This window comes from Typopeltis vanoorti, chromosome 11, assembly GCF_054136105.1.
Source record: "Typopeltis vanoorti isolate ZY-2024b chromosome 11, IOZ_Tvanoo_1.0, whole genome shotgun sequence".
In the NCBI taxonomy this organism is placed as follows: domain Eukaryota; kingdom Metazoa; phylum Arthropoda; class Arachnida; order Uropygi; family Thelyphonidae; genus Typopeltis; species Typopeltis vanoorti.
The window spans coordinates 55,469,867-55,493,951 of record NC_143559.1 but is presented as its reverse complement, the minus strand read 5'-3'; the positions used below and the strand labels follow the sequence as shown (position 1 = coordinate 55,493,951).

At 35.8% G+C, this 24,085-nt stretch overlaps 1 protein-coding gene across 7 annotated transcripts in view; it reads right to left on the bottom strand.

Annotated features, from left to right (window-relative positions):
- Positions 1-24,085, bottom strand: part of LOC150101595 (uncharacterized) — a 427,246-nt gene that overhangs the window by 221,439 nt on the left and 181,722 nt on the right. For all 7 annotated transcript variants that reach the window (XR_016549078.1, XR_016549080.1, XR_016549079.1 and 4 more), the window contains 3 exons: positions 16,336-16,497; positions 6,578-7,082; positions 14-269 (listed from right to left, as the gene is read on the bottom strand). Coding sequence is in view for 4 of the 7 variants with exons in the window: in XM_090400964.1 (XP_090257090.1) it covers positions 14-269; positions 6,578-7,082; positions 16,336-16,497 (923 nt within the window). In the remaining 3 variants the exon portion in view is untranslated. The remainder of the gene's footprint in view (positions 1-13; positions 270-6,577; positions 7,083-16,335; positions 16,498-24,085) is intronic.

Genomic DNA, 24,085 nt, shown 5'->3' with positions numbered 1-24,085 from the left:
TAATATAACTCACTTTGATAAGCTTGGCAACATATGTTTTGCCAGATCCAGGAGGACCTCGAAGAATAATAACGAACTGTGCTGGTCGCTGATAGCGTGCAGGAGGATTTAAGATATCTTTAATTGACACAGTTTCAATCTTTGGTTCTGCTGGAATTCGAAAAGGATCTGGTGGGGGAGGAGGTCCAAAATGACTACCACCAAAGTTTCGAGAATCACTATGAGGAAATGTGTTATCACGATTCCCTACATTTCGATTTTCTACATTTCTGTAATAGCAAGAATGTTTTTTTTTAAAAAAAAAATAAACTATATACTTAATTAAAAAGCTGCAGTGCATGAATTAAATATACATACATACATGATGATTCTGACAGCAAGCATGGAATATGAAGTGCATGATCTCAGATATATAATGAAATGCAGAGATAGTAATTATAATGTATAGAAGTAAGAATAAATGTTGAATTTATTTCAAGAAAATTAATGACACAAATATATGCTTTAGAAATTGTGACACTTAAAAAAAAAAAAAAAAAAAAAAAAAAAAAAAAAAAAAAAAAAAAATACACACACAAACATAAATCAATGAATTCAAGAATTTGTCCTTAGTTGCTAGTTGGATATGTAATTTTAAAATTGGTATACAAAGCGGTATAGAAATATGCAGCACTTTTAAGCATAATGTAATTGACCATTACAGACATTCTATATGCTGTTTCTTATATATGTTTACCCAATATGTCATTTAAACATGATCAACAAATTTCATTTCTGAACATTTATAGAAGAGCAACTTCACTTGAATTATAAAATAAAGGTATATAAATGGATACATGGGATATTAAAAATGCCTAGTTTCTTTCATAGTCAAAGAAATAGCAACTATCTATTTTTTGGCTATGAAATAAGGGTGGATTTTTAATATCTCCTATTCCAATTAATTTTACCATCACTAAAATGAAGCCTTTATTTAGGTTAACTTTATTTGGTATCATCTTTAGCAATACAATCCACTAATTTATCAGGTCTGTAAAGAATCATTTCCTTTGCAGAACTACTGTTTTTATATCATAGTCCATATAGGCTCTGCACTCTCATAGTCCTTTGGAGCTCATATGTAAAACTGAAAAAGAGAAAATGAATACATCAAATGACATGTGAAAAATTGTATCAATAAAATGGATGTATTCCTATATATTCTTATCATGACTGTATGGGGACCTCCATGCAGTCTGAAGACTCCTTGTGGGAGACCCAAACTATCCACATCATCTACCATATCTCTGCTTTAGCCTATTAACAGACAAAAGTACATACAACCGATGAGAGTAACCCATTTAATTTATTCACCATGCTCCCAAAAAAAAAAAAAAAAAAAAAGTGCATCCACATCACTGTTCTGCCACCACCCCTCTCTTCTGCACCATGCCTATAAAATTGTTTGAGTTGAATGTTTCTATCATATTCCGTCTTTCCTGCCTGGAGTAACTATTTTCCTACCTAATTTTGTATCATCAGCAAACAACTGAATATTTCCCTTCAAATTATTTCCTATCATACAAGGGTTGTTTGAAAAGTTTGGTAAAAAAAATAAGTTAAACACATTTTTTTTTGAAAAAAATCACCTTTATTTCTCAACATAGTCTCCATCGAGGTCTACATATTTTGGTCCAGCTAGTTTCCAATTTTTTCATCCCATCTAAAAAGTAGGATTTGTCAAATTGTGCAAAATAGTCATTAACAGCCTTGATGACATCCTTGTTTGAAGAAAATTTTTTCCCACCGAGCCAAAAATTTTGGGAACAAGAAGAGGTCACACAGAGCCAAGTCCAGATAGTACAGTGGGTGTGGAACCAATTCAAACCTTAATCCATGCAATTTTGCCATTGTGACGGCCGACATGTGGGACGGTGCATTGTCTTGATGAAAGAGCACTTTTTGTGCACCAGTCTTGACCATTTTTTTCTTTTAAACGGCCCAACAATGACTCATAATAGACTCCTGTTATCGTCTTACCCTTTTCCAAATAGTCTTAAAAAAAAAAAAAAAAAAAATCAGCTAACGCCTTTTTATTCCCGTATACGGGGAGTAGGCGAGGCCATTTAGCCCTATCTAACTAGTCTATCAATGATAATAGTCTATCATGATAATTTCTTGGGAATCTCAAAAAACAGTGGCCATCACCTTCCCAGTTGACAAAATGGTCTTCGCTTTTTTCGGTGCTCTTTCACCGGGCATTGTCCACTGTTTTGACTGCTTGTGTCCGCCGAAACTTTTAGTTTCTACATTTTCTGCACGAAACTCTTGAAATAATGTTAGATTCAATATTTATCATATATATTTCTATCATACATATCCTCTAGGAGATGTGCCTTATATTTATGGAAAATACCAAGGAAAGACGGACTCAGGTGTGTAGTGGTAGATCCAAGTTTTGTCTACAGTCACGAATTGACACAAAAAAATCCTGCGAATTGCGATTAAACATTGCCAAATACTGCGTTGAAATGTCTTCTTGCATGCATTTTTGATCGACAGTCAACAATCGCGGCACCCATCATGTACACAGCGTTTTCATGTGCAATTTTTCGTGCAGGATATTATACACCCGTTCAGCTGAGATGTCTACAATCTCACGCACTTTCACTCAGCAGTTTTCCATAACAATACCATGGATTTTGTAGTGACTTCAGTTGAGCGTCCAGAGCACACTTCATCTTCAATGGACTTACGGCCACGTTTAAACTCATTTATCAAAAAATAAAGTATTTAATGCTGGTACAGAGTCCCCATGAACTGCATCTAACTTGGCTTAGATCTGCACGGCAGTCCACTTCTTCAATAAGTGTTTTATCATTGGACGAAACGTTTTTCTATTCGGATGTATCAATGTCCATCCGAAAAGAAATCCGCATTTTTCATAAAAATGAAAAATGCGACCACAATCATTTTAAATGTTTGCCAAATGAGTACTATGCATCGCATGTGGCAAAAAATTTGCCACTGACTAAGCTGTTCAATATATGTCTCAGCTCTGACAGAGCCCCAAGAGAGGAGGGGAAAATAATTCCTTTCATAAAAGAGAAACCCTGCAGTGGCAAATCATATACCAGTGAGTGTCTCAGAAGTGTTGGCAGTGGCAAAAAGCACCAAAGAGAATATAGGGATTCTTGTATAAGAATATGATGCTCTGTGACGGCAGCATTCTGTGTGAAAGGTTGGTCAAGCATTAATAATTTACTAACTTTTTATAATGGGGTGATGGCTACGTTGGATAAAGGAAATGGTGACAGAATGACACTGCTGGATTTTGCTAAAGCATTTGATAGAATATCACATGGAACTTTGTTACACAAATTAAAAGAAATGGAGATGAATGTGTAATGTGTACAATGTAGATGAATGTGTATACAAGAGTGAGTGATGGACTGATACCAAAAAATAGTATGTGGAGGAGAAAGCTGGTGACCAGCAGTGCTCTGTGCTTAGACCACTACTGTTTATTCGTTCATTCATACCAGTGTCAGCACGTATCATATTTTTAATGACCCTTGGCAAATTTTTTGCCTTGGTAATGGTAGTCAAGTATGACAGATGAAATAATTGAGCTACTAAGTGACCATTCATTGAAGTTATTAATGTCTCATTAAGTCATTCTTTTCTTTCATACAGCAGAACTCCTGGTGTGTGCTAGGCTAATTTCTTCTCATAATCTGATTTTGCCTTCCTTAATTGCATTTTCTTACCTAACCTTGGTACGGTTTGTGAGCTATCTAGTCACCCACCCTTCTCCTTATATATCCTCCACGACATTTTTTTTTTTTTGCAGATTGGGCTTAATGATACTACTAATCCATCAAGCTCCAGCCTGATTTGTCCTCCTGGCCTTGGGTATACAGTATAATATTACTTCTGCAAATATCCCTTCACTATTCTCATGCACTGCTAATATCCTTTCCTTCAAGAGTTTTATGCAACTGTACTGCTTCAAGTTGTCTCCTAAGTTAGTCATAATCACTTGTCTTGTAGTAATACATATATCCTTTTTCCACATTTTACCAAGAAAAGACTGCACGATAACTCTCACCAGACAGTCGTCATGTAGCCACGTTGGTTATGGGCAGATCTTCTGAACCTATGACCAGATCCAACACTAACACCTGGGGCCCCCCCCACCCTCAAAACTAAATAAATAATAACTTAATATGGATATTTTGCTTACATAATTTTTATTTTTAGTAAAGATTTTTTTGCTCCAGTGTCAAAAGCATCTTCAGTATAACTTTCAAATTAAACAAGTAGAATAGAAACCAGAAAAGAATGAAATGGCATGAACTACACATAGATGATACTGTATGACAATCTAAAATATAATAAGGTCCTAACCAAATAAATTTAAAAAGGAACTCATTAATTTACAAAAAAGAGGAACACACACACACACACAATCTTGGAAAGAAGTCAATGGACACCATAATGTGAGGAACATAAATATATGTATAAACGCACACAGCTTGGAAAGAAGTCAGATGACACCATAGCGTGAGGAGCAAACAGCCATGCTGCCCACCTTAAAGATGTAGGACTTTCTTCCGCTGCAATGACTGTGGTAATCCCATGGAACATGCTTTCCACAAGCACATGATAGTGATCAATGGGTATTTTGATCTTCCTGTAGGCATGTAATGAGTTCCTGGACTTTTGTGGGGACAGACGTCCCTTGACTTCGCCCTACACTCCAGTTCATCCCGCAGATGTTCAAAGGGGTTGAGATCGAGGCTCTATGAAGGCCAGTTAAGTATGGTGACATTCATGTTCACAAATCACACAGTTACAGCAGCCTTATAACATGGTGCATTGTCTTTCTGAAAGAGATGATGGTCAGCTCCATAGAAGTGCCATTGCATTGTCCAGAATGTTCAGATACCTGCTGGAGTTCAATGATTGTGGCACCACAAACAGAGATCTGAGGCTAAACCAGGAAAAATGGGACCATACCATCACACCGCCACCTCCGAATTTCACAGTTGGGGTTACATAATCTGTTAAGAGACGTTAAACAACACCCACCCACCTGCTCAATAGAGGGTGTAGACTGATTTGGTGCTCCATAACACAGCTTTCCAAGCTTCCGTGTCCCACTGCACACGCTGTTTGCACTACTGAAGAAGATAATGCATGTTTGTTCAGGTAATGCGGAGCTTGCGTGCTGCAGTCGCATCATAGAATGCCACGTTGTGAATGCTTTTGTGCAGATTTGTGCTCCAGTCCATGCTCGGAATTCTGCATTCAGCAATTTGGTCAACAAGGCAGTTTTTACATATTAGCCTTCATAGCACCCTAGGTCACATTGGTGAGTGTGGAGGGTCATTCACTGCAGGTATAAGTCACTTATAGTTGACTCCCTGTGCATTTATTTCAGTATAGTATCACTAATTGTGGACCTAGGAGAATCACTGTTCCTCTGGAGTCTGACAAAGAATTTTGTTGACTAATGTTCTATTAACCATTCTTTGGCAGGCTGGTGCTCAGATAGTGTAACTTTTGGTTTCTTTTGTCTATATTAGTGTAGATTCTGTAAGTTCTATCACATAGGGAATGAATAATGCCTCTTTTCTGAGCCAGGTGGTGATGGGATATGGTGTGCAAGCACAGTTAGTGTTTGTTGGCTTCCTATACTAAGAAATTGAGTGTGTTTTGTTCATATATCAACAAGTGTGTCAAAAAATGGTAAACAGGATCAAACTTTATTTTGTGTTCCCTGTTACTGAGGTGGTGCTTTTTAAGGATTTTCTGTTATGGCTTATATGTCTTTCGGTATTTTTTGCATACTGGAGATGCCTATGAAACTTAAGTGAAAATTCTACAAATAAAGAAATTTTGATGAGTTTTCTTCATTTTATAGTTTGTTATTATTATGCCTATTCACAGTATTCAACACTAACACAATATCAACACTAACTAAATACAACCCTTAGTTTCCCTGTGAATTTGCATAAGTATTTAGTAACATCACCAATTTACATTATATAGATTCTAGACATTTATATGGTTATACAGATTTAATTTAATTAAGTCTGTAAGGCAGGGTGTTTTAGCCTACATCACTTATCTGGGTCAAATGCTGTCTATAACAGAAGGTCTGTCTGTCTTCCAGGTAGGAATAAATCAGACAACATTTAATAGCATCAGGAGAGCTATTTTTCTATGGAACTATCCATCCACATAAAAGCAAACTCATTTAAAAGACAGAATAGATATCCTTGACAGTAAGTCTGAGAGGTAGCAAAATAAATAGCTCACTAGATTAAGTAACGTCAACTCTTCCAACTAGAAAAAGCAATCCAATGAATGAAGATTAAATAAAAATTCAGCATACAGTAATTTAACTAATTTTGGAAATCTTAATTCAGCCCAAATATTAAAGAAATTTACCAATGTGTGTGTGGGGGGGGGGGTGAGAGCAGTGAGGAATCAGGAACTGATAATTGTGTGTCTCATCAATCACATAAAATGAACTTTTTAGTAGTGCCTACTTTAAAAGGTAATGTCAAAAAAAAATTTTTTGACTTACCTTTCCCCATTATGTGTTCGCTGATGCATATCATCATTATGCCGATCTCTTGAAGTATTTCTTTCATGATCTTGTCTGTTAGGTTCCCAACGACTGCGTTTCTCTCTTTCTGGTTCTTCTCGGTCCTTTTCAGATTCTCTATTACCTCTTTCACGATCTTTATCTCTCTCCCAGTCCCTTTCTTTTCTGCCATCGCGATCCCAGTCTCTTTCCCTCTCTCTATTCTTTTCCCTGCCTTCTCTGCCACGGTCACGATCTCTATCACGATCCCGTTCTCTTTCTCTATCCTTAATTCTATCTCTCTCTCTGTCTCGTTCTCTATCCCAATCTCTTTCTCTTCCCCTACCTCGCTCACGATCATGATCTCTGTTTCTGTCACGTTCAATGTCTTTGTCTTTACCCGTTTCTCTTTCTTTCTGTGAATCCTTTGGCTTATCACGTGAATCGAATTTTAATGACTTTCCTGGGCTTTCTTTATCTCTGCGATCAGCATATTCGAAGACAGCTAAAAAAAAATGAAAGAAAAGAAATATGGTATTAAAGATTCTGATTTCAATATATATCAAAAAGAGTGTGCTGAAAATTGTGTACTGATGAAGTGATAACTGTGTATGCGTTGTGCATGTCTAGAGTTTATAGGATCACACGTAATTGCTCCGCCCCAACAACTTAGTGGACAAGCACAACTGTAAATGATTAGAACTTCATCTGCCTCTAATGAAAGTATTTTTATTCACACTTGTTCTTTCTCTCCCTTATATCTGCCAATTGTACTTACATGGCTTGTATCTCTCAATGCTGATTCACATATTTACACCTTTTAGTAATGTAAATATACCAACGAAATATAGGCTTCTCTTTAGTTATTCTTTTTAATATACCCTGCAACGAACCCCCCCCCCCCCCATGCAGATTCAGAAAGAACTGGTCACAATGTATGGCTCCTCTGCCGATATGCAAAGAGGAAGTCCAGAAAAAAACATCTTGCCATGATGGTCAAGGCTGAGCCAAGTTTTCTTCTCACTCCAAAGTGAATGTGTTAATCCTCTTATCATAGCATTATTCAGATTTTGATAAAGCTGGGTAATACTCAACTATCACAGGGCAACGAAGCCTAATACATTAAATAGGAAGATAATACACACTGTTAATAAGATAATAAAAAATAATAAGTAATAAGATAATAAAAAATAATAAGTAATAAGATAAATAAATAAGATACTAAAAAAGAAGAAATAAAAACTATTATTAAAATATGATACATAGATATTCCACTACAAATTTATTATTTTTGAGTTGATGCCAGGAAATCACTGAAGTATTTTAACAATTTAAGCAACAAGAAGTTGCAACAAAAGTAAACAAATAAAAATAAAATTACCTGGATAAGCAATGAAATGCATGACAAACACTAAATACAACAGCTGCTATATTTACAAATCTTTTCAAGATTTGTAAATATGCAATGTAAATTTGTATATTTACAAATTAAAGAACTTATCAATGGCATGGAACATTCCTTCACGTCCGATCTCGCTACTTATTTTGTAACAATTTCCATCACAGACTGAGTACAACTTTTATCTGGTATAGTTTGTTGTCTACCTATTCCATGATATTTGACACTGAGATTTTAGTCTTATCTGTCTACAACTGATGTAGGTTATAAGCAGAGAATTATATCATAAGGGACAAGCTAACCTAGCTGCAGTATCACCTTCCTTAATCCCACTGAGGCTTTTGATCCAGCAGGTCAATGTCCAGTCCTGAACGTTTCCAGCTTTACTTTCTTATTAAATGATTTCATGCTGCATGATCTCTTTTCAGAAGTCAAGATTGTGTCGTGTAAAAAAAAATGTTGCTGTTCTCCAGAAACCGTTTTTTCCAAGAGATTGCATAGGAAGCTAATCAGAATTACATGACAATGATTTATTATAATTATTGCAGCAAGATCAGAGAAAGGCAGTAATAGTAAGCCAATGACCATCTTTCCACTTTATGAATTTTAGTTGCAGTCTTCAACCTGATTCTAACCTAAGACTAGGAAAAACAATAATCCCAGGTGTGACAGCAGAGATTCTGTTGGGTAGTGACTATTCAGAAGATCCCCTGCTTACATAAGATCTGTCTTATGAAACAAGGGTGCCAAAGCAATGAGTGCAGACATGCTACCAGATCCATATTCCAGCTATCAAATCAAACAGCACAACAAAAAACAGTTTAAAATGGTTTAAAAATTGGTTTTAAGTTCATAGAACAGGGCAGTTTATATGAATTTTAGTTGCAACCTTCACCATGATTCTAACCTAAGACTAAGAGAAACAATAATCCCAGGTGTGACAAAGATAAAGTTTTGCTGGGTAGTGACCATTCAGAAGATCCTCCCTGCTTCAGTAAGATCCGTCTTATGAAGCAAGGATGCCAAAGCAAAGAGTACATGCATGCTACTAGATCCATATTCCAGCTATCCACAAATCAAACAGCACAACAAAAACAGTGGCATAGTAGAACAGATACTGGATCCTAACGATGGTGGTTGGGAAGACAAAAAAAAGACTCAGGACAAGAACTAGAGCAAAGACCACAGAAAGAAAAGAACAAAAAAATGAAAAATAAAAAGGACTAGTACCATTGCTGGGAGGTATCCTCCACCAGGAATAGGCACCCACATGAAAGGTTTATTGAATCTTACTGTGATTGAGAAATACTCAAAACATCAATTCCTGTTTATGACACCACCACTCTGAAAGCTCACAAAAACTGTAGTTTGGTTCTTACAATGGCATCCTGATGTTTTTAAGGTATACACAATAAGAAAATGTTAACAATTTCAAAGTTATAAAAAATCTACTTATATGTCATTTCTCAAACAAAGCAATAGAATGTACGGTAAGCCTCAGGATGAATGACTTCAAATTGAAAACTAGAACGATTAATTAATTCAAACTGAATCTTTTCAAAAAATCCTACATCAGTGGTTCTTAACCGGTGTTCCCCAGAACATTTGTGTTCTGTGAACTGGTTAAAAGTGTTCCATCGGTGAAAGATGTCACATGACACAGTTCTGAGTGTAATTGGCTGCTTTGATCCTAACAACTGAAGACTGCTATGTGCGCTGATTTCTAAACCAATATAATATAGTTTATAGGTCATGCGTTTGCAGGAGGGGCGGGGAGGAGTGTCTCTTACAGTCATCCAGTGATGTGTGTTTGGTTTGTTTGTGTGTCTAATCATTGTAATATTGCACGGTCCTTTTTTAATGTGTATTTGGTTTGTGGGTTGCCTAACATCGCAGTAGCACACAATGCATAAATTTATTATTAAACGAAAATGTCATTCTGAGGCAAATATTAATGATGGGGCAAGTACAACTGGAAGTAGTAGTAATGACGCTGCTGCAAATACATCTCATACAGAAGACATCATTATACGTAGTAAAATAAGAAAAATTAATGGACAATATTCAAATGAATATTTAAGTTGCGGTTTTACATGAACTAGTGACGAAGAATGTCCTATTCCCCAGTGTCTTATATGTGGGGGAAAACTATCCAATGGTGCAATGGTTCCTGCTAAGATGAAATGCCACTTTACTACGAAGCATGCCAATTTTGCTTCAAAAATTAAAGATTATTTCAAGAGTTTGTTGGACATGCAAGTTAGACAAGTAAAATATTTTGAAAAGACTTAAAATTTACGATAAGGCACAACTTGCATCACATAAGGTAGCTGAATTAATTGCTGTAAAATTAGAACCACATACTATAGCAGAGTCTCTTATTTTACCAGCATGTTGTGAAATAGGAAACATTATGTTTGGCGATGAAGCAAAAAAGGAAATTATGAAATTCCTCATTCAGACGGATACAATAAAAAATAAAATTAAATATATTTCAGATGATATTGAGAAAACAGTTAAAAATAAACTTTCCAAACATTTTGTTTTACAAATTGACGAGTCCACTGACATTAGCAGTAAAGCTCATATACTAGGATTCGTTCGTTACATTAATGAAAATTAAATAGTGAATCAATTTGTATGCTGCAGAGAACTTACCGAACGTAGAACAGAACAAGATATTTTTGACTTTGTTATGTCATATTTAGAAAATTTTAAAATTTCATGGGAGCTGTGTGTAGAAATTTGTAGGGACAGTGCTCCATCAATGGTAGGCTCTATTAAAGGATTTGTTACCCTTGCAAAGAAAATAAATCCAAATATTATATCTATGCACTGTTTTTTTGCATAGAAAATCCCTAGTTTCAAAAACAATTACCGGCAATATTAAAACCTGTACTAGACCAAGTTATAAACATGGTAAATTACATCAAGCATGGAAGTCAAGTAAGAATCTTTGCTTTTGCACACTGAAATAAGATGGTTATCAAGAGGTAAAGTGCTATTCCGAATTTTAGAACTTAAGAATGAATTATTACTCTTTGTTCAAAATGAAGGTACACATGCTTTTGTAAAATGTCTTCAAAATGATATCTGGTGTGCTAAAATGGCACATTTAGCCGATATTTTTAATTACTTAAATAGTGTTAATGCAAGTAGCCAAGGGAAAATTGAAAATATTTTGACATCCACTGACAAATTGTCAGCTTTTCAGAAATAAAGTATCTCTTTAGAAAAACCACATATCAGAAAAAAATACAGTACATGTTTCCTTCGCTCCATAATAAAAATGTTGAGGGAATTATTTCGTTATAAACACGACATTTAACAAGTTATTTTCCTTCCTTAAACACACACAATTATGACTGGATGCGAAATCCATTTGCACAGTTAAAACATCGAGTTACGAATTTTCATTACAAGAAGAAAAACAATTAGTTAATTTGTCAACGGATCGTACTCTAAAAATGAAATTCTCTGAAATAACTTGAGGAATTTTGAATTTTTGTCCAAGCTGAATACCCAGCTCTCTCCACAAGGGCAGTGAAAATTTTGTTATCGTTTTCAACATATTTGTGTGAGCTCGGTTTCTCAGTATTAACTAATATAAAAACTAAAAAGTGTGAAAAACTTACTAATATAGACAAAGAGATGAGGATAGCTATATCACATATTAGACTTGATATTGCTGAAATCTGCAAAAGCCATGAAGCTCAAGTATTGCATTTAAATAAGTTACATGTTTATAAAAGGCAAGTCCATGCATATTTTTGTTAGGTTTTATGACCCTAATGCTTTTTGGTGTTCCCCAAATTTTTCTTATAATCAAAAGTGTTCCGTAACTTTGAAAAGGTTAAGAATCACTGTCCTACATCAATACAATGCATCATCCAAAAATTATTTTAAATCAATCATTTCTGGGGATTTTATTTTGTATCTTTCTGTAATTTCTTTAGATAGGTGATGCACAAAGCTGGACAGTATATAACTAGCTTGTAACAAAGCTACTTTTGTGATTTAATAAAGTAGAATAAGCTACAAAAACGTTTGGAGTTAAAATAACTGATAATGTAGCTAAGTTATTAGACATGCCCGGGGATCGGTAACCTGTGGCTCTGAATGAATAATTTCGGCTCTTTTCATTAATAAACAATCTATTTTTGAATAATGCAAAATGAATGTTATTTATTAAATTACAGAGGAATAAAGTTGATGTCCCACACAATGAAAATCCTAGAAAGGGTTCTCGATGAAAGATTGAGGTAGGAGGTGGAGATTGCAAAGGAACAATTTGGCTTCATGCCTGGTAGATCAACAACAGATGCTATCTTTGGGTTACGGCAGATGATGGAAAAGTTTCAAGAGAAACAAAAGGAGCTACATCTGGCATTTATTGATCTGGAGAAAGCATACGATAGAGTGCCAAGGCAAGAAATCTGGAGGTGTCTGAGGGAGAAGAAGGTTCCGGAGAAATATGTCAGGTTGGTGCGGAAAATGTGAAGACAAGTGTTCGGACCTGTCTGGGACAGACAGAAAGTTTTCAAGTAACAGTTGGCTTGCATCAAGGGTCAGCATTAAGTCAGTTTCTGTTTAACATTGTGATGGATGTGGTGACGGAGGAGGTGAGAGAAGATGCGTCTTGGACAATGTTGTATGCAGATTCAAGAGAAGAAGTGGGAACTAAACTGGAAAGATGGAGAAAAGTACTGGAAGAGAGAGGTATGAGACTGAGCAGAAGTAAGACAGTATATGTGTTGCACAGTGGGCGGCAGCCAGGAGACAGATCTGGAGCTGGAAGGAAATGTCATCAGGAAGGTGAGGGACTTTAGATACTTAGGTTCAACAGTAGAAGAAGATGGAGGAGCTAAGAAGGAAGTGGGATGCAGGATACAAGCGGGGTTGGAGGAACTGGAGGGAGATGGCTGGAGTGTTATGTGATAAGAGGGTGCCGATCAATCTGAAAGGCAAAATCTATAGGACAGTAGTGAGGCCAGCTATGACGTATGCTATAGAAACTGTGGCCCTGAGGAAAAATAACATCAGCAGGGTGGAAGTAGCAGAGATTAGAATGCTTAGGTGGATGTGCGGTGTGACCAGAAAGGATTGTCTGAGAAATGACTGTGTCGGGAACAGTGAAAGTTACGAACTTAACAGCGAAGTGAAGATACAGGAAGCAAGGTTGAGATGGTTTGGTCATGTGATTAGTAGGGAGGACGAATCTGTGGGAAGAAGGGTCGTGCAGATGGATGTGCAAGGAAGGAGGAAGCGTGGGCAGCCAAAGAAGAGATGGAGGGAAAGGTAGAAGAGGATTTGACGATGAAGAACTTAAATGTGGTGACAGCCCAAGAGAGGAGGATGTGGAGAGGACTCACCATCAACAGTGATCCCACTTAAGTGGGAGAAGCTGCAGAAGAAGAAGAATGCTATTTATTAAATTAGAAAATAAAAACCCTAAATTTAGCATTTGCAATAAATTAAGGACATTTTACATTTAATCAAGGATATTTTAAAATTGAAAATAGTACATGCGATGCTGAAAAATTAAATACTTTCATGTTTGAACTCTTTGAAATCATATGCGATAATCCTTCCTTACATTTTATTTACATTTTACAAAACTTCTACTTTATGGTGGATATGACTTCCCATTCAAATGCGCTAAATAAGAAACTACAAGGAAAGGGAAATACAGCAGTTTTGCTTTTAGAAGTGATTTCGTTTGAACAAAAATTATATTTGTTTGCGACAGACTTAGAGAAAGGCACATTATTACATTTTCCTACGTTAAGAAATATCAACAATAACAAGCTGATAATAATTCCATAAATTTAACCTTTTTCAAAGAAATTGTGGCAAATATGCGATCTGCATTTAATGGGAGATTTGAGGAATTTAGAAAGAACAAGGAAACTATGTCATTTTTATTTCAACCACTTGAAATTAATCCTGCTGAATTAAATTTTTCACCTTTTTGCTGGAATTGATGAGGCTGCATTTCAACTTCAGTTACAGGACCTGAAAACCCAGGATTTGTGGAATTCAAAATTTAGAAATCTTAAAGCTGACCTGGAGGAGTTGGAAAGACAAAAAATCACACCATGCAATATAAAAAAAAAAAAAAAAAAAAAAAAAGGTCTGAAATAGAAGATCTTAAAAAGCAAGATCAGATTGTATTTGACACGTGGAATTGTTTACCGGACACCAACATTTGGTGATTTGAAACATATGCATTTGGACTTTTATCGATTTTCGTATCGACATATTTCTGTGAGCAAACATTTTCCAATATGAATTTTATTAAAAGTTGAGAAACCAACTAAACAACATGAGTCTTTTGTCATGTTTGAAAATGAAAATTAAGGCATATTTGCCACATATTGAGAAACTATCCCAAGAAGTTCAACAGCAAAAGTCGCATTAAGAAGATATTTTAAATTAAAAAAAAAAAAAATTAAAGAAATAGGTACATTATTGGATTTTATACATATGTTTTTGTAAGGAGGAGCAAATCTGTTTTATTATTTAATAATTAAAAATATCATATAATTTCTGGTGATATGCCACCCTGTGTTTTACAAGTATGATAACGTGTTACTGTAAAAAAAAACTGAATAAATAATTTAATTATAATATTTTTCAATGTAGTTTCTAAATTTAAAGCAGTGATGAGCAATTAAATAGTAAAACAAATACTCGGTACGATCAGCATAAAGAATATTTTCTTTTTCTTTGATAAGAAAGTATTAATTTATTTTTCATTATTTAGCTATATTTTAATTTTTTGACCTGCACAAATAAATCCACATGTAAAAATCAACATTCATAAAATAGATTTTTAATTAAAATATACTAATTCTGCAGTACAAAAAAGAACACCGTGGACCACACAAAAAAAAAACTGAGAGGGCTGCATGCAATCGCGGACCATTGGTTGCTCATCACTGCGTGCGGCTCCCTAATTTTTTTTTTTTTTTAACAGATATAATTTTAAAAATGGCTCTTCATTCCAAAAAGGTTGCCGACCCCTGGACATGTCCAACAAAAATTGATTATATTTATACTTTTTTTTTCTTCAGATCTTTGGAGTCAGGACTATTAGTTAAAATTCTGCAATGTATTTTATAAATACTATTAGAAATCACTGAGAAAAATATGAGCTAAGGTTTCAGAATGAGAATGCAGACATTGCCTGCAAAGTGTAAATAAAGGTAAATAAGGAATAAAAGATATCATGATGAATTATGTGCACCTAATCAACTGTATACAATTTTTTGAATAAACATTGCTCCAATATGCCTGCTTGACTTTTAGAATAGTGTTGACCTAATCGCTTAAACTGTATATTGTTGATAGTTTGAATAATATTTTAAGTACGTGGGTAACTTTTGTGGATGGTATTCAGATAGTGAATGATTAAAGCTAAAATCTGTGCAACTAATCAATTGTATACAATTTTTCGAATAAACATTGCTCTAATATGTCTACTTGGCAGGCAGCAACCACGCAAGGAATAGGAGCATTATGGGTCTTTATTGGAATTAAATTAAGTCTCTATTTTGTGCAAGAGTTGAAGCACTTCAAGCACTCAATGTGCATTAAACACCAGAGAGGAGATGTAAAGAACTCAAAGAGTCTGTATAAATTCTACACTTCTGGTAGGAGTTTCCTTTTATATGCACAAGTGCGAGCAGAATGGCATGCAATTCTGCTGTATAGTACTGCAATCAGATCTGGTTAGACATGGTAATGTTAGCAGCAGCATAGCAAACAGAGATATCTGATCTTCAATCATCAGTATAGGTGGGCAAGAAATCAGAATGGGCTGCTTTAGGTACATTGAACAATTGAAGGTAAACAGATGAAGTGTATAAGACTTCTGAGTTGACAAAGTGAGAGGGGACAAGAATACCATGGAGGCATGTTTTTTTTGGTGCAGATAATGGCTTTCAGTACTCTTTCCTATAGCTTTCAGAGCGCATACCAAAAGGACGGATAGAAGTCTGGTGTGTGATACAGGACCTCCCGTTGTAGAGAAAAGAGACTAGTCCATGTAGAGTGATCTGGAAAGTATGAAATACAGTGCTAATCAGCTGAGAATGAGCAAGCCAAGTGCTCACTAAACAAACTTAAGTTGCATCTTTTCTTTCAGAAACCGATAAAGGAATAAAGAACCAAATAACGAGCCCATCTTGCAAGAAGTGTTAAGCATTAGTGCTGTCATTGTAGCCAATAATATAAAGTTAATAAAATGCAACTGATGATGATAAACAATATTTCACTGGGGTGGGGGGTGGGTGGGAGAGAAGTATGTTAAAGTGCAAAGAGTTTTTTTTTTTTTTTTTCGACTTAACCTCCTTACCTATATCAGTAATAATTGGAAGTGGTTCTCTCTTTTTTAGACTGCCATCATAGATATTTCGAGAAACTGGTTTCTGTCCATGGCTGTAATCAAATGATTCAACTCTTGACTGGGAAAATATGCCACCAGGTGGTGGTGGTGGTGGACGAAATCTGCCAAGATCTAAAGAAATCATAACATAGCATGGTGAGAGAGAGATATATGTCAAATATAGCAATTAAAATATATAATTACTTTCATAATGGCCATTAAAATAAATATTATTTCTGGAAATTTTTCATGTTACTCCTCTAAAATCGATATTAATATTTATGGCTATTTTGCCTATTAAGGAGATATGTAAGGAATATTTTTTGACATACCTTTGTAGAATCATAGAGATTATCTTTTTATGGAGCAACATCAGAAATATTTTGATAAAAATTGTGACTGAACTTTGGATCTTTAGAATGAAATCAGCATAACGGACTAGAACCATTTAGGGATCATTTGGAGAGATACATTAAGGCTTTTTTGCCAAAAGAAAAAATAAATAAATAAATAAATAAATAAATAAAGGGAGAGGGGCAGAAAAAAATATGGAGATAAAAATTTATCATCATCATCATCATGAACCATGGGCTCACTGCCCATTGGTGTCTGATACCTCCTTCACTATATTCTTCCACTTTGTCAAGTGCACAGTGTCATAGTTTCTGTACACCCATTCCACACCAGTCCTTTATATCGTCTATCCATTCTCTGTATGGTCTACTTCTTCTGTTTAAAATCCAAAATACTAAACATATGTCTTTATCTTCCAGTCCTCACTCATTCTACAGATATGTCCAAATAATTGCAGCTTCAGTTTTATAATCTTCGGCATTAGATTCTCTTTTGGTTGTATCTTCTGATAGAGTTCTTCATTTGTGATTTTCTGTACCCATCCTATTCTTAGAATCTTCCTATAACAAGTTCTTTCAAATGCCAAAATTCTTTTTCTTGATTCCTTATTTATTACCCATGTTTCAGATCCATACTGCTAAAGATTTTAGTTTTGTTTGCAGGCTGATCACTTTACTTTTCCAGGTGATATCCATGGCCTTCACATTTGTTCATCCCTTTGCAATCCTGATCTTTATTTCTTTTTTAGTCCAAATCATATGTCATTTTACTTCCCAAATATGTGAATTGTTCTATATTTTCTATATCAAAATTGCTCCCAAAAAAATACCAAGTGAGGATATTATGATCCAGATCGAACGCGGAATCCGCCACCTTCCACATCAAGTCGCCAACAGTGTGAGACTGGATGTAGCTTGTGTCCTTTCCAAAGCAGTCCCACCAAAATCCAACATATCCAACAAGGAATATAAAGCTCTACAGGAAATGAAGAATAATAAAGAAATAGTTATCACCAAAGCGGATAAGGGAAACGCAACTGTAGTCCTTAACCAAAAGGACTACACAGGTAAGCTGAATGCTCTTCTCTTAGATCGGGCTACTTACCTCCCCATCAATTACAATCCCACCAACTCTCAAATTAGAAAACTTCACAGGCTCCTTGAGAGAGTCACTTCTTGGCCTGTAGAAGTTACCAACAGATTAAACCCATTTAACTCTATACCCCCCCCGTATTTACGGACTCCCAAAAATACATAAAGAAAATGTGCCATTACGTCCCATAGTGGATGCCATTGATTCCCCCACATACAAATTAGCTAAACATTTGGCCAAAGAGCTCACACACTATACTGGCAACACACCATCACACATAAAAAACTCAGCCCATTTCAAAGCCAGTATAGAAAACCTTACACTCCAACATACTGACATAATGGTCAGCTTTGACGTCTCCTCTTTATTCACAAATGTCCCACTCAAGGAAACTCTAGAGCTAATCCAAGCTAAATTTTCTCCCGATATCTCAGCCTTATTTCAGTTCACAATGAACTCAGGCTATTTCGTTTGGAAGGAAAATTCTACAAACAAATAGAGGGGACAGCCATGGGTTCATCACTCTCCCTGCCCTTGGCCAATTTCTTTATGGAGACCTTTGAAGAAAAAGCCTTAGCCTCTGCCCCACAAAAACCAACCATATGGCTTCGCTACGTTGATGATGTGTTCGTTATTTGGCCACATGGCTCTGAAACACTTCTCTCCTTCTTAACACACTTAAACAACCAACACCCCAGAATCAAATTCACCCTGGAAAAAAACAGCCTCCCTTTCCTAGACACACTAGTCACCCGCCAGCCTAATGGAACCTTGGTTTTCTCAGTTTACAGAAAACCCACCCATACAGGCAGATACATTCACCAACAATCCCCCCCCACACACACACACACAACAATATGGAGTAGTGAAAACACTATACAACAGGGCTAAACTAATCTGTTCAAACGACTTGGCCCTAAACACTGAACTAAATCACATCCTGAACACTTTCTTAGCCAATGGCTACCCCCCAAAAAAAGTCCAAAAAATATTAGAACCTACAAACCACAGATCTCCCCCCCCCCCCTCCACAACAAGGATTACTCTAAATCCATCACCATTCCCTACATCCGAGGCACCTCGGAAAAGATTACCAAAATCTTAAAAAAATATGACCTGACCTCCTGTTACAAACCTTACAGAAAATTGGCATCCCTTATCCGCTCCACTAAAGACCAACCACTTCCCCTAGACCTACCTGGTGTATACCAGGTCCCTTGCAGTTGTAATCTGTCTTACTTTGGCCAAACAGGCAGGACAGCGAATATCAGAATTTCTGAACACAAGGACTACATCCGGTTTCACGAGTACAGCCATTCTGGTCTTGCGGACCATGCTCTGGATACACGCCACAGAATACGGTGGAAGAAAGCTACAGTAATACACCGTAGCAAATACAAATACGAAAGACTATTTATGGAATCAGCCTCTGCCCTAAGAAATTCTCCAAACCTCAACAAATTTGGTTGTATGCGACTGCCCCAAATTTGGGAGGCATACATCAGCAGACCTTCAGCCCAATGGCCAAGAACACCTACTTAGCACGCTAGAGGGCACCATCAGGACTTTTAGGAGAACAATAGCTTTATCTCTTCATTCCCAGTTACTGTGTTTGTGGTGGCTACGTGCACGTGCTTTTTTGTAAGTTCCTTTAGAAGATGGCAATGTGACATTGCCGAAATATCGGAAAATATTTATTAAAGTTTAATTTAATTTATATCCTTAACTACGTTGTTCTATTCCTTAAGTGTTTTAATAATGCATAACCAACGTATAAGCCTGTCTATGAGAATTTAAACCATTTCCCCAAACAATTCTACTGCTGCAACTGCATTCTGATAAACATCGTTTAATATAGCTATTAGTTTTTTTATCAATTCCATAGGATTCCAGAACTGCTAATGTCACTTTCTGAAATGTAATACTGTCAAATGCTTTCTGAAAATCAACAAAGCAAGTATACGTGTTTTTGTTTTTTCTCCTGGCTTTCTCTGCTATTAACCTCATTGTCAAAATCTGTTGAATTGTAGTTCTAGCCTTCCTAAATCCGGCTTGCTCGTCTGCAAGATATGCTTCGAATTGTGTTCAAAATCTTTCTGTCAATATGATCATCATCACTTTACCAAGGTGACTTATCAAGGCAACTGTTCTATAGTTTTTACATTCTAGTTTATTTCCTTTCTTGTATAATGTTACTAATATTGATTTCGCCCACTCCTTTGGCAGTTTCCCTTCCTTCCATACCATATTACATAGTTGGTGCATTTCTGTAACCATACTTTCACCACCATATTTAATCATTTCTCCAGTAATGTTATCGTTACCAGGACTCTTGTTGTGTTTTAGCCGTCCTATTGCTTTTTCTACCTCTCCTCTTAAAATGTCCATACCATGCTCATTACCTGGTGGTGATATCTGGTTCAATTCTTCAGTCAGTTTCCCAACAACTAAATCTAGTTTTTCTTGTCCACCACTGTACAATTATTTCTTCATTCATCAATACTTTGCCCTTTTCATTTTTAATTGTGGTCTGTTTTGGTTGCTCCGTCTATTAATGGTTCTGATCATTTTGTATACCTCCCTTGTTTTATGCTCTCCACAGTATATTGTTGCACTGGGCTTCTAACCATTTCCTCTTATCCATTCTAACTGCTTTTTTCACCTCATTACACTTTCTTCTATATTGTTGCTCCTCTATTTGTTCTGATGTATCCCTTCTTATCTTCAACATTCTTTTCTCTTGTACTAACTCCAGTGTTTCTTGTCTAATCCATTTCTTCTTGATCTTCTCTTCTTCTGGTACTGTTTCTTCAACTGCATCTTCTATTGTCATCATTACCCTTTTCACTCTTAGATTCGAGTTTTTTTCTTTCTCCACACTTTTAAGTTTCTCTTCTAACACTGTTCTGTACCTTCTTCATATTTCTGCTTCACTTACTCTTGCTGTATCCCTTCTATTCTGATGCTGGGGTTTATATTTCTTTTTTAATTTCAACTTGATGTTTGCAATCATTAAACTATGGTCGAGTCTATATCCGCTCCTTGAAGAGTTCGACACTGCTGCACTGATGTTATCTGCCTTCTTTTAATCGTAATCATATCAATCATGTCCTTGGTTTTCCCATCATTTGATCGCCACGTCCATTTTCTACACTCCTTTTGTTGGAATCTTGTGTTACAGATCATCATCTCGTGGTCCACAGCAAATTCTAACAATTTTTCACCTCGTTCATTTCTTTCTCCGAAACCATATTTTCTCATGACTCTTTCCCAACCATCATTATCTATTCCAACTTTGGCATTCCAATCTCCTTCAATAATTTGCACATCTTGCTTTGGTATTGTTTCTATTGTCTCCGTCAGATCTTTGTAAAATAAGTCAATATCCTCATCTGTGCTGTCAGATGTGAGTGCATATATCTGGGCTATTGATATGTTAAATGGTTTTGCCTGAAATCTTGCTACTATTCGTTCATGAATAGTAGCAATAGTAGCATGAATTGATGAATTCGTTCATTGACTGGTTTACAGCCTGACTATAAACCAGTTAATGTTAAGCAGGAAGCCAACTCCTGCTTCGTGCTTGGTGTCATGTCCTGACCATATTACTTCGCATCCATTGATCTCTCTAGATGATGTCCATCACATCTCGGCCAATCTAAGTATATCACACCAATATCTCTTTTTTCCCTCACGAAGTTATTCTAATTTTCCTGACATCCAGAGTGTCCCACATTCCACTTTCCTACTGATAACAGTTCTGTTACTTTCAGTTTCTGTTTCCTTTTAGTATCCCACTTCTCGATCCAACCCTGATCGCTCGATTGGTATCATGGGCCAGCATGTTTTCCCTGTTGATCCTATAGGCATCATATAACAATCATGTATTTTCTTTATAGTCAGAGCATCGACACTCATCTGACCGACCCCCCCCCCTCCCCATCCAGGCTTGGGATAAAGCATGAGACTACTAAAGATTCCATGGCGGCCATATTATGAAATATACATATAGTTATTTAAGTTAAGGGATATTACATCCCATATTGTTTCATAGCCGAATAAGAAACTCAACGAGTTTCATGCCGAATATAGTAAATATATAAAGTTCAGCGAGTCCAAGCGTAAGCAAATATCTGGATAGTGTTACAACTGACCCTAAAGGGAGTGCAACACTGAGGCAACTCATGGTAAGGGTGGAGGAAGCTCCGATCACTATTCTTGATATTTCCCCATAATGTGAAACCCAGCCCCTGGGAGCTGTATTACTGTTTTACATTATGAGTGAGAGAAGGTCACTACCCAGACCAGTTGCACTCCCTTTAAGGTCAGTTGTAACACTATCCAGGTATTTGCTTATGCTTGGACTCGCTGAACTTTATATATTTACTATATTCGTCATGAAACTCGTTGAGTTTCTTATTCGGCTATAAAACAATATGGGATGTAATATCCCTTAACTTAAATAAGTTTATATGTCGCCGAATTGAAGCCTTTGGCTTTTCATATAATTAATAATTTATTAGGACACCTTCTTGGCAATTCTCATAGTAGGGTAAATGAGAGTTCTCTTCGCTACAAACTTGGTATTTCTAGGCCTACCTACTCACTGATGAGACCTCGATAAAGGTTGAAACCGGTCTGGGTAGTGACCTTCTCTCACTCATAATATAAAACAGTAATACAGCTCCTAGGAGCAGGATTTCACATTATGGGGAAATATCAAGAATAGTGATTGGAGCTTGCTCCACCCTTACCATGAGTTGCATCAGTGTTGCACTCCGTTCAGGGTCAGTTGTAACACTATCCAGGTATTTGCTTATGCTTGGACTCTCCGAACTTTATATATTTACTATATTCGGCATGAAACTCATTGAGTTTCTTATTCGGCTATGAAACAATATGGGATGTCATATCCCTTAACTTAAATAAGTTTATATGTCGCTGAATTGAAGCCTTTGGCTCTTCATATAATTAATAATATACACATAGTAATTTCATAAATGACCTTGTGTATCAAGGATGCACTTAAATTTTTTTTTCTTTTTTCTTTTTTTTTTTTTTTTTTTTTTTTTAGAAAAGGGGAAAGTTAAAATATAATAAAAAAAAAAAAAAAAAATTAAAAGTGGGAGCAGTGACGGGGTGCGAGCCATTTCGACTATGTGCTGTCTTTGGAGCTTGTGGGCAAAGTAGGGCTGTGTCATGTCAGCTTAGTGTTGACTAGTTATTTTCAGTGCTGCTTTCTAATGGTGGGAATCGACCTAATTTTCGTTTTGCGGAGCTTCCAACCCTATGAGATTACATACAGCAGTGGACGTTTATGGAGTTTTTGTCACATTTAATGGTTATAGTTTCTGATATCCTTAGCATTGTTTCGTTATTCCATATGCCTAATATTATGGCTTTTTCAATTTGTGGGGTATGTTTCTGTTCTTCAAGTGCGGTTGGACTGCGATTTCTGTTTTCACAGTATTTAGTTTTTTTTTGTTCTCATTTTGGATTTTACACTTCTTATTACTTAGATGTTCTAGGATTGGTATATTGCTATCATGGAAGTGTTCCTGTAGATCCTGTATTTTATTCTTTATTTATTACATTTTATTTTTCTCCTCTTTCTAAAACAATTTTTGTAGTGCATCCTTGATACAAGACCATTATGAAATTAGTATATGTATATTTTAGCTTTTAATTCGCCTATCTTTAATTCAGCATTTTTAGTTCCCATATATTTTATCTCCATACCCCCCCCCCCCCCCCCAAATGCATGCACACACCTTCCTTTTCTTTTGGAAAATGCCTTAATGTATCTATCCTGAATACATTCTAAAGGTCTAAGGTTCAGTCACTTAATTTTTATCAATATATATTTCTGATGCTGGTCCATAAAAAGATAATCTTGAGGATTTTACAAAAGTATGTTAAAACATTATTCCTTTCATATTTATCTTTTAATTTGTCTTTAAAATATCATTAATCGTTTAAGTTAATTGCAATAAAAAGCCAATGCCATAATACAAGAAGTACTCCTTAAGAAAATAGACAAAATAACCATAAATATCATCTATTAAGTTTCTGAAAAAGTAGAAAGCAAAACTTGAAAATCTTCACACCATGCACATGACACTCTAACAAAATTAAAAAGATGATTGTCAAGAACTTACTAACAATTCCTTATATAATTAACTAAAGTAATTTTAACTAAATAAGTGAAGATTGTTATATTTGAGTAATAACAATCAAGGAAAGGAAGGAATTGCAATAAACACCAAGATAAGCA